Source organism: Cornus florida, unplaced genomic scaffold (genome assembly GCF_030987335.1).
Source record: "Cornus florida cultivar Cherokee Brave unplaced genomic scaffold, ASM3098733v1 CherokeeBrave_3.0.0_Hap2_Chr09, whole genome shotgun sequence".
Taxonomy (NCBI): domain Eukaryota; kingdom Viridiplantae; phylum Streptophyta; class Magnoliopsida; order Cornales; family Cornaceae; genus Cornus; species Cornus florida.
In genome coordinates this window covers 51,418,534-51,431,241 of record NW_026775579.1, presented here as the reverse complement: position 1 = coordinate 51,431,241, position 12,708 = coordinate 51,418,534, and the positions used below count along the sequence as shown (strand labels likewise).

The 12,708-nt window shown below is 34.9% G+C and overlaps 1 protein-coding gene across 1 annotated transcript; it reads right to left on the bottom strand.

The window, feature by feature from the left end:
- Positions 1-11,682: 11,682 nt before the first annotated feature.
- On the bottom strand, positions 11,683-12,201 carry LOC132273285 (ethylene-responsive transcription factor ERF021-like). Its single transcript, XM_059774275.1, has one exon. It carries the CDS (start codon positions 12,199-12,201, stop codon positions 11,683-11,685), a length of 519 nt encoding a protein of 172 aa, XP_059630258.1.
- Positions 12,202-12,708: the final 507 nt, after the last annotated feature.

The following is a 12,708-nucleotide window of genomic DNA, read 5'->3' as shown; positions in this document are numbered from 1 at the left end:
TATTCTAAGTCAAAGGACAATCATGCTAGACATCTTCGCATAGTGTTGCGGACACTTCGTGAACACCAGTTATATGCCAAATTCAAGAAATGTGAATTCTGGCAGTGAAAGTGAAGTTTATAGGCCACGTAGTGACAGAATGGGGAATAGTGGTAGATCCAACCAAGGTTTCAACAGTGGTAGAATGGGAACAGTCGACTTCACCTACCGAGATTCGGAGTTTTCTCGAATTGGCAGGATATTATCGTAGGTTCATTTAGGGGTTCTCAAATATAGCAGGATTACTCACTCACTTAACTAAGAAGGGGGTATAATTCGTATGGGATGAACACTGTTAGAAAGCTTTTGATGAGCTAAAAAGTAAGTTGACTTCTGTACCGGTTCTGTCTACTCCACAGAGCGGGATAGAGTATCTTATCTACACAGATGCTTCTTTACAAGGTCTTGGGCGTGTGTTGATGCAGGAGGAACAACCAATTTTGTATGAATCTCGTAAACTTAAACCTCGTGAGCATAATTATCCAACACATGATTTGGAGTTGGCAGTGGTAGTCTTTGTCTTACGTATTTGGAGGCATTATATGTTGGGGGAGGCCTTCAAATTATTTAGTGATCACAAGAGTCTACAATATTTATTCACTCAGCGGGAGCTGAATATGAGACAATGCCAATGGTTAGAGCTTGTGAAAGACTATCATTTTCCTATACAGTATCATCCAGGGAAAGCGAATGTGGTGGTAGATGCACTCAGTCGTCGACCCTATGCAAGTCTTTCTGCTTTATTCACCACTGAGTGGAATGCTTTGAAGACCGTTGATGAGTTGTCTGATGCTTTTATGGCTTGCATGGTAGTTACACCTTCTATCATTCACAAGTACTAAAGGCACAACTCACGGATCAGCATTGTATTAACAAAGTTGCAGAGATAGCTTCTGGGGAGGTTCCATTTTACTATGTTGGGACTGATGGAGGTCTGAGGTACAAAAAGCGTTTAGTAGTACCTTCTGCTGATGATTTGAGAAAGGATGTGATGACTGAGACTCATCATTCTGAGTTTTCTATTCATTTAGGAGGAGACAAAATGTATCAGGATATGAAGCGGCAGTTTTGGTGGGTGGGTAGGTATGAAGAAGGACATTGCTATTTTTGTCTCTCAGTGTAGTACTTGTCAGATTGTCAAGATCGATCATCAGAGGCCACTAGGATCTCTACAGCCACTACCTATACTAGAGTGGAAATAGGAGAGCATTTCTATGGATTTTGTGGAGGGATTGCCTAATTCATTCAAGGATCATAATTCTATTTGGGTAATCGTTGATAGGTGACTGAATTAGCTCATTTCTTGCCTATTCGCACTGACTTCACTTCGGAGCAGTTGGCAAGACTTTACATTACAGAGATTGTGAAATTACATGGCATTCCGTTATCTATTATATCAGATAGGGATTCGAGCTTTGTGTCAGGATTGTGGAAGAGTTTTCAGCATGCTTTGGGTACAGAGTTGCATCTTAGCACTGCTTATCATCCTCAGATAGATGGTCAGACCGAGAGGGTTAATCAAATTATAGACAACATGCTTCGTTCATGTGTTTTTGACTTCAAGGGCCACTGAGAGAATTATTTGCCACTTGTGGAGTTTGCGTATAACAATAGCTTCCAGAAGACTATTGGTATGGCATCGTTTGAGGCATTGTACGGCCGACCATGTCGATCTCCTATTTATTGGATGGAGGTTTAAGAGAGAAAATTTTTGGGTCCTGAGTTCATTAAGGATACTTCGGAGAAGATTGCTTTTACTAGGGATCTTATGCGTACTGCCCAGAGTAGGCAGAAGAGTTATGCCGATCATTGTACTCATGCATTAGAGTTTCAGGTTGGAGAGGTTCTACTCAAAGTGTCTTCTATGAAAGAAGTAATGCGTTTTGGGAAGAAAGGAAAGTTGTCACCGCAGTTTGTGGGTCCATTCATGATTACAGATCGAGTTAGAGTTGTGGCTTATCGGTTAGCACTTCCGGATCATTTGGACCATGTGCACAATGTGTTTCATGTTTCTATGTTGCAAAAAATTTTGCGAGATGAGGATCGGTATCAGCATATCGATGTTGGAGAGATTGAGTTGCAACCGGATGCAACATATATGGAGCCACCGTGTCGTATTGTAAACCGTCAGGATCAGATTCTTCACGATAAGGTTATACCTTTAGTGCGTGTTCAGTGGAGTCACCATAATGAGGCTGAGTCTATTTAGGAACGGGAGGATGTCATTCGCTCGTAGTTTCCTGAAATATTAGAAGAAGGTAAGAGCGAATTCCGAGGACAGAATTCTTTTGTTAGGGGGGAAGAATGTAATACCCCTAATTTTTAAATGATAGTCTCGGTATTTTTTTTAATTCTTTTATTTGCATTTTTATTTATTTAATTGATTAATTGATGATTTGATTATATGTTTAATTGTTTAATTTAATTATTTGTTTTCATTTACATTGTATGCTTATGTGGAAATTGAAATAATTGTTTGATTTGAATAAATGAATAAATTGGTTAATTAAATTAGGTGATTAAATGTTTATTTTATTTTAAGGTGTTGGGCTTGGATAGTAGTAATGGACCAACGGTTTTAGTCACATGGATTACTTGGATAGGAGGTTAAATGGGTACAGTTAATACCCATAGATGTTTATATATATATATGTATATATATATATATATATGTATATAGGGTTAGTTTAATTAGTAATTATTATTAATGATTAAATTAGTATCATTATTCATTATATATGTATAATATAGTTTTAGGGTTTTATATATTTTTATGAAATCACGTGGTGGGATAGCCAACTTAGTTGTATATTTATTTTCTATTCTTTTCCTTCTCTATGTATAATTAGAATTAGGTTTTTAAGCCTATATATATGTCGTTATATGTTTGCCATAGGTTAAAAAAACCCTATTCACGTATACGCAGAGGCTGAGTGATATACAGAGAGGTTTGAGAGAAAACTAAGAAAACAAGTTAGGGTTTCAGCCATAGATTAAAGGTTGGACCAAGGAGGAAGGAAGAAGACTTCTTGTGGGTTGAACCAAGAGCAGTAGAGGAGTTGAGAACAGTTAAGGAATTGCCGAAAATCTAGGAAGATGACCTTGAGATTTTAGTCCGAAATCTCAAAGGCAAGTTCTATTTCTTACTCTTTCCCTTAGACTTGTGTTCTGTGCATGCCTAAATAATCTCTAGGATTTAATCGGATATTAAAATCGATCTTGTATGCATATTAATTCAGAGTTTTAACTGTATTACATGTTGTAAATTAAAATTGATTTATCTTATCAATTGTTGCATCTTTTGTATTTTAATTGTTGTTAATGATGCATACTGAGTTTTTATGAGTTTCTGGAATAAATTTGAGACATAGATTGAACTCCTAGGAACCTTAACAAAGAGTTACAGAGGTGTGTTAACATCGTCGAAGGTGAAGAAGATGAAGGGGTTCATGTTACGGCTCTTTAGGATAGAGAGAGCCGGCTTCGGGAGAGAGAGAGATTGCTCTCCATGAGGGAGAGCCGGCTCCACAAAGGGAGGAGCCAGCTCCCTCTTTAGGAGAGGTGGCTCCCCTGTTAGCAGTGCACCTACGGGTGTAATTTTGAGATTTTTGGAACTTTAGGGGCTATAATAAAATTATGGACTTTAATGGGGGGTTTTAAATGATCTAAATTAACATATTAAAATCCCAGGATTGTTAGTCTATGCTATTATGCTAAAATATTGGACATCATGAAATTTAAATACTTATTTGCATGATGTCAATGGAAGTGGAAGATTTAATTGTTTGTTGTTATTCTAGCAAGTTAAATGGAATAGTATGATTATACTCTTATAATAATTCAATATAGTGTGCTTAGTTAGTTATTTGATTTACATTATATCATTCTCTGGATTATAATTGATAAACTAATTAATTCTGTTTTATCAATTATTAGACTGTTTTGTGGATTATATGCACTGGTATGGGACGGTGGCATATTAGGGAGGGATTAGTTCAAAACACTAAGTCCTACCTATTCTAGAATAAAGGAATGGATTAACTATAAAAGTTAAGTACTACTTATATTTGTGTCAAGTCAATAAACAGTTGAATGACATACCTTGGTTTTGGATGGATTTTATATATATATGATTATGGTACCATGATATGAGTTTGAGTCTTAGGATCATGGTTAGGGCGCATATATTGCCTGGGATGGATAACTGGACATAGTAGACATCTGGGTGCCCTGGTAGGTCTAGGTACTCATGTCCACTTTATATGCGATTTGCATGTTGCCTTCTATTCAGGTTGAGACAGACCTATAGTCTAGTGAGCGTCCTATAGTGTGTATTTATACATATATGGACTATTTAGCTATTATTGAGTTGTCTAGAATGTATCTGCGTATCGAGTCTCTGCTTGGATTGTAATAGAGTAGAACTTGTTCGTGGGCCTGATCTACTATTATTTTTTAGGTATCGGACGGTTCCAGTCTTAGAGCTTGTTCATGCTGAGTAGAGACAGTCACTTACTCTTCCGACCACGTAGGACTATTATTTATATTTTAGTTTTGGTTTTCCTTTTTAGTTTAGTTTATTTTCAGTTGGGATATTATTAGGGGTCCACTAGATGGATTCCCGAGTTGTAATAATATTGGAGGTTTTGGAAGTATTGGATTATTTAATTAAATTTTTAAGGATTATTATTTAGATTCCTTTCAGCTTATTTATTCTTTAAATTCTTCTTGTATTCTATGTTTGTTTATATACTTAATTGTTTGGTATCCCTTGGATCTGTACTCGGACTTGATCACCCGTGGCTCTAGAATCGAGGAGTATCACAATCTTGATCCCCCTTTCACTCATGTGACCCAGTCTCTAGTGCCAAAGGTTGTGATCTTCTCTATTTTCTGTAATTGCTATAGACCCACAAGCACTAGTAGTTGTGTAGAGAGTGCCAGATTTCTTATCACGTGCAATGGTCATAGCACCTCTAGAAACTTTCAACGAGTCTCCATTGAAGGTTGTAACAAAACCTTCATCTGACAATTGTCCCACCAAAATCTCAAGTCAAGGATGTGTCTCACGTCCTTCAACTTTCAAACTGACCCATTCAACTTGATTTGCACTTCACCTTTGCCAATAACGCTGTAAGACTGATTGTCACCAAGATATACCTTGCCAAGGTTACCCGGTTCATAGCTATTAAATAACTCTTTGCTTGAGGTGCCATGAAATGATACGCCGGAATCTAAAACCAATGACTCCACCTTACTCTCCAAAGAGCATATCAATGCATTATCTGATTCTTCTGAGACAACGTTTGCTTCAGTTTTTCTTTCGATTCCCTTCTTTGGAAGTCTGCAATCAACACGGCAATGTCCCTTATTTCCACAATTCCAATACTTAACGTCACTGTGATCTGTGGAATTCCTGAAATTTTGAGACTGTGTCCTTCCATTCCTTAACTTGGATCTGCCTCTGTTTCTATTACCCTTACCTCTACTTTCAACATTCAATGCCAAACCACTGGTGGAAACCCCTACTATTTGCTTTCTGATTTCTTCAATCAGAATCATACTCACAACTTCATTAAACTTCAACTTGGTCTCCCAGCAAAGTTACTGACCGCTGTAACTGTGCTACTCCAACTCTCGGGTAACTACCCTAGAATTAGCAGTGCTCGGACCTCGTCTTTAAAGTCGATATCAACAGACTCTAATTGCCTAACTATCTCGTTGAACGTATTTAGATGTTCGTTGAATTTACCACCTTCGACCAATTTTATGTTGAACAACTTCTTGATCAAGTGCACCTTGTTCACTGCAGAAGGCTATTCATACATACTAGAAAGGGCTGCCATGAGAGATATCATCGTTTTCTCGTTCTTAATGTTGAAGGCAACTGATTTTGACAACGTCAATCTGATGGTGCTAAGAGCCTTCCTATCAAGTAATTTTCATTTTGCATCCTTTGTATCCTCTAGCTTAATTTTCTCCTAAAGGTTAATACAGATTTTTCTGAAACAAGAGGTCTTCGATTTGCATCTTCCAGAAACCAAAGTTTGTGCCATTGAACTTCTCGATCATGGATGTGGATGTCTTATCTTCTGATGCCATTACTCCCACTCGAATGGACAAATCTGATCGAAAGACTTTCGAAATTTCGGCAAACACTTTTTATGCCCTAGGTTCTTAACTAAAGGCTCTGATACCAGTTGTTAGAGTTACTCTGCACAATCAACCATATCTGATACTAGTTGTTGTGGCGGAAACGCAAAATAAACAACGTTGTTTAAGGAATAAATAAGAAATTACGAAAGAAAAAAAAAAAAAACCACACAAAAACACAAGATATACATGGTTCACCTAAATCTTAGGGCTACGTCCATGGAGCACACCAAAATAATTCACTATGAAGAAAATGAAGAATTACAATGCAGAATTTTCTCTCAATCTCTCTCAATTGTTCTTGTATTGGTACAAATTTATCTCTAACTCTCACACACTCTAAAATCTTATTAGAGTTCATATTTATAGAGTCCCAAACTTGTCCTATAAGAACTTGCTTTTGTGAAATCCAAAACCAATAAGGAAGTTATATCAGATCAAGAAACTGAATTTTTCCTAAACCAATAAGGAAGTTATATCAAATTCAGGTGTTCAACTATCTGTGAAGAGCCCAATTGATACGGTGACAGGGGTATATAAGTCTTCATTTTGTTTACAAAGATGATCAGGGACCTGTGCATGATGGGGATCCGTGGCTCGGAATACCCAAAATCGTGGAGAGCATCTATATATGTTGTAATTGTTGTGGACCATTTTTATAATTATGGAATCAAAAAGCTCCTTCTGCATCTCCATCACCTCCGGCATCTCCATCAATTATCTCTACCTTAATTACTAGCTTTAGGTTTGTGTAGACGTCGATGAATTTTGTGATCCAACAGAGCTGAACATAACAATATTGTACATTCCCAACTCATTGAATATCTTCTGCGAGAATGGAAGATGTCAAGTGTGATCTGTTAGGTGAAACTTCAAAAGCAAATTAACTTTCTCCGAAAATTGTAGATGCCATATATGACGTGTTAGGTGAAACTTCAAAAGCAAACTAATAAGTCCAACTCATAGGATTGGAGAACATCGATCACATGCTAAGCACTGCGTCTCTGCGCATGACTTTAAATGTTATTCAAGTCCAATGTGAAAACAAACAGTAGTAATAGGGATGTTAGGGAGCATTGACACCGATAATAGGCCAACGAGATCAGTAAAACCAAATTTTTACACACATATATATATATATATATATATATATGTATGTATGTATGTATATATATTTAAATTTTTATGGTAAAAACACAAATGAACAGCTAGTAAAGTAACTAAAAAATTCGAACGCGCACTGATATTACGTACACAGCATAGAGGTCCATTATAAGTAAATGCATCCCATTTGTATGGGGTGAAGTGTAAAAAAATCTTTATAGTTTGAATATTGTGCAAATAATATTTTTTTATGTTCAAATCACATCCTTATAGTATGAAAACTGAGCAAATAAGAACTTTTGACCCTAAAAAGTGGAATTGATGAGTGTTGAATGTTGCACATTCAAGCCCTTAGGGTTACATATGTTAGCATTTATATGCCCTGTCATAGCGAATTCTTAATTGGATTAAAGTGACATATGTTCTTAAGATATCTGAAATATTTATGTTTTAGACAATTGGTGAATTCAATGTATTATGTTTTGATTCATTATGGAATTGATAGTGTCCATTTGATTACAAGAGATATTTATATATGTATGTGATGGCAATCAATACATGAATATAAATAGTAATCATAAATAGTTCATAGTCGGTAATTATGAATGGACTCATTATTAATTAAGACTTGAACTTGATCCACGTTAAGTTGAGATATATTGCGAAAGCTGTCGTATGCAATTACTCCCTATCACCGTCATGGCATTTAACTTTTAAGTATGAGAGAAGTATAGACTCTTTTATTAATTAGTAATTACTTTGATTTGTTCGGCGGAATTTTCGGAATCCTTAAACCGGCACTTTGGGTAATTATGTAATTGACAGTTAGAGGGTTATATTTTCAATATTTGCATCATTGCTACTTGTATTTATTTTGTATTGATTATGGTTGATCACAAAGTAAATTCGAAGGCCTTCGTGTGTTTTTAAATAAAATAATTTATTATATATTAATTTATTTAAATTATTATTTTTGTCAAACAAATATTTTATTGTGATCAAGCTGAAAATAATTAAAGGTACCAAAATAAATATATTAATTAAGTAATCGGATTGATGGCTTTATTTATCCGATAACTAATTATGCATAGAGGGGTTAAAGTGCAACATTGACTTAGAGGTTATTTATTATTTAATTGGAGTTCAATTAATTTCTTTTAGTGGAGTAGAAATTAATTTATAAATTAATTGAATTGGGTCCATGGATCGGACCAATTATTAATTCATTGTAACCAGGAAAATAATAAGCCCAAAAGATTCTCACTCATAGCTTAACTTGATATTGGAATCATATTAGATTTGAGATATATGAATTAGAGATTGAGAAGGATTTATTATTTCTTTTCCTTATCTTTATGTTGTCTATATATACATGGTCCATGTATATTTTATAGGTGACTTTTGGAAGAAAAATGAATATATTTTTTTTCTCTCTAGAATTTTAGGGTTAGTGTTCTCATTTAATGAAGGCTCCCACAAGTTTAGTTTTTCAAGGTCACTCATAGAGGCTTATAAGTTATTCCTAAAGGCAAGACCATTACCAAGAAGATGGAGATCCAAAGAGAAGGCATCTAGCAAAAGGAATCTACAATAAGTGAAAACATTCACTTTAGAGGATCTAAGGTTTACTCAAACCTTGATGTAAGTATTTAATCTATTAATTGAATGATATATCATATTTTATTTTTGCATTAAACTTGTCTCTATGTAATGAATCAAGATCTATATATAAAAATCTCTCAGAAAGTTTTTAAAATTTACACGTTTCCCAACAACATATACGTTAACACCTTAGAGATATTTATATACTAGTACTTATGTCACTTATTTGGTTTCGGTTATTTTCAGGTACCTGTCTTTAAAACTGGCTAATTCTACCTATTTCGGGCTTTTAATGATGTTTCCAAAGATCGGGAAAGGCACTACCGTGTTCGGGGATGATTCAAGGCTTAAGGATGATGAGAAGCTAAAATTCATGAAATTATGATTTATCCTAGCTGCTCTAGGATCAATCTTAATTAAGGGTGGCAATTCGTGATCGCGATTCGTAATCGTGTCATGTAGACTTAAGGGTATTTTACTAAATATTTCAGCATAAATAAGATCTATTTAATAATCGTATCAATATCCCTCAATACTAACCCGACTAGCCTATTTATTAAACGGGCTACACGTATAACCCGTTTAATGACCTATTTAATAAAACAAAACATTATATTATTTAAATTATTAATAATACTAAATCAAACAATAAATAATAGAAAAATATAAGTCTCAATCCTACCAAATTACTAAATAATCTCTAATATACAAAAGAATAAATTATAAGATACAAGTTAAAATAGTTATTTTGGAACTTAAATATAAATTTGTTTATGACACGTATAGTTAAATGGGAATAAGTGGGTTACACGAGTTGAACCCCTCAATCCAAACACGATACGATTAACTAAACGGATTAATCGTGTCGACCTGTTTACGACCTAACCTCGCTTAACTCATGTCGTATTTGAGTTGTGTTGGCGGGTCATGTCAAATTTTGCCTCCCCTAATCTTAATTAACCACTCCAAAAAGAATACCAAACATCTTACAAGCCTGGCCCAGTTAATACAACCTTCTACTATGGTTAGCATCGATCGTAATAGAGATGGCGAACTCCTCAATGATGAAGCTTTCTATCTTCTCCATTAGTTCCTAGGGAATTTATGTAACCCTAGCCAAGTAACATGGTTTAATTGTATTTTAACTTTGGGAAATTTTCTAATTATGTATATTAATTGCATGGTTTAGCTAGATAATTAACTTAGTTGTGCTAAACAATCGGGATTTAATATTTGTAATCAGTTTTAATGAAATTCGTTATCTTATCTTAGAACTGGTTTTGTTTTAATTGAAATCAAATTACTCTTAATTTATGTGATTATGAAAGTAATGATCATGCAATGGTTTTCATTAAATATATAAATAAGTGTTTTGATAATTCATGCTAAAGGAAGATAAGTTGTGCTACACCCTAATTTAGAGTAGTTAGGTAGGCAATTTGTGCTAACTAAAAATGATTTATAGTTGATTATATACATATCTTCTTGTCATTATCATTGTGTGCTTGTAGCCACATGTTTTATAGTTATACATAAAGTCAATTTCCCCAAATTGAATAATTGGCCATTATTATGAGGTTAGTGGTGAAATCAATTCCCTAGCATTTCTTCCTTGATATCTACATCTCTTAATTAACTTAGGTTATTTTCAATCATCTTTAATTCCTTTGCAATTAGAAATAGAAAAATAACAAATTAAGCAATCTTTTCTCTTGAATTAGATTGGAATTATTCTCATACTTAACAATCTACGACAATCCTTAAGGTTCGACACCCTCGACATAGTCATATGTTACAAGGATTCATTCTACTACGAGTAATCTTTTATTATTGACACATTAATTTTTGACGTCGTTGTCAGGGACTATGTAATGGTTTCATTGTTAAGTTAAAGATTAGTTCTAATTTGATTCTTAACTTATGAATTGAATATTCCTTTCTCTGTGCTTGACATATTTCTTTTTATTTTATTTGAATACATACGACCAGAAAATTAAAAGAACTTTAGACAACTTCAGAGAATTAATAGGGACTCAGGAGAGCAAACTGAAAATATGACAGACCATAATACAAAAATGAATTGAAGAGAGTTAATATTCCTCACACTTAAAACTTCAACCAAACACAGAACTTCTTGGTACAACTTCACTTTTGATTAAAGAGAAGTCTCACACTAGATACATATATAATATACAATATATTGATAAAGAGTACACTAAAAAATCAAAAGCCACTTTATTATAACAACAATTCCATTCTTATACATATAAAGTAGGAAACAAACAAACCCAAAAAGAAAAAAGAAAAAGAAAAAGAAAAAGAAAAAGGAACAGTATAAATTACATCACACCACTCGTGACTATAAAAGCTGTAGCATATCTGAGAGTTGAAATTTTAACCCTTTCACTAAAAAATTCACTCACTAAAATCTTTTTCAAATGAGTTGTCAAAAAAAATTTCATCTGATTATGGGACCCTCCATATAAAAGTCATTTGATGTTAAAAGGGACCCATTTGAAGAACATGCTAACTCTCACCCACTGTTCCAACTCAATTCATTTTCTAATCCTTTCTTCAATTTCTTGCAGCACTGAATTATATATAAAAGTGTCCTACAAAAGGTAATTCTTTGAAAGTCATCTATTTTCCTCCCAATACATCAGGGTTTAAAAAATCAAATGACCAAGCATGAAATATAGTATGGTTAGAAAAAGCAACTCCATATAATTAAATAAGTTTGGTAGGTCATTACTATAGCCTCTTGTATTGAATTACCTAGGAATTTCATAGGGAATCATCAGGTATTTCTTCTCTATCACTCATCTCAATATCATTAGAAAATATGATATGTTCTTCTACCACAAGGGCATTAGTCAACTTCATCCATATTTTGGGTGAGTCGAGAGGTGAGTCATTAATGGCTTGAATTTGACTCGGAGAGAGTTCTATTCTTACTGGACCCGGATTAGAGCTGGAGCTACCTGTCTTGGGCTCTCCTGTGGGCTTCTTGAGACACGAAGCGGCCTCTTGGGCCGCCAGACGTATATCCTCAGCTCTCGAGCTTGTAGGTCGAGGAAGACTGTCCCTAAGTTGGGGAAAATTCAGTCGCGCTATGGGACCTCTAAGATGCAATGCTGCCACGTCGTACGCCGCGGCCGCCATTTCTGCCGTCTCAAAATTTCCTAACCAAATTCGAGTTTTCTTCCCTGGCTCATGAATCTCAGACACCCATTTCTGCTTCCGGACTCCCCGAAAGGGCGAGGCCATGCTATATCCACCTTGGTTGCTACTTGGCTCTTCCATGATGCTAAGTTGTTGATGCAATGTATTGAAGTATTAGACAAAGAGAAAATGTGATCCAGCCGTGTATATATAGATGTGGATATGTTAAAGTCATTCAAGTGTGATGATTGCAAACGTGGACACATTTTATAAGATCAAGGGAGCTTCCAACCAATTTCAACATCACATTTGCTGGTTTCGTGAACAAATGTGACTCAAAAACTTGAAAAAAAAAAAAAAAAAGGTGGTTTGCATTTGAAACAAAGACATGGTGGGTCGTGTTAATTCCGTGATTAGGACGCGGTTTGATCGGAGGTGGCACGAGATTCTGGGCCCTACTGATCCATAAAAGTGCTATTGGACCAGTGAATATTCGTGTCAAAATTTCATTGTTTGATTTTATTCAGTAGCTGACTTAGTGGTTTCACACCACAACCATCGAGTCCTAGGATGCACGGTTATAAAAGTATTGTGATGACTTTTAGAAAGGCTTTTATTTATTCTTAACCCATCGAAAAGTAATTACTC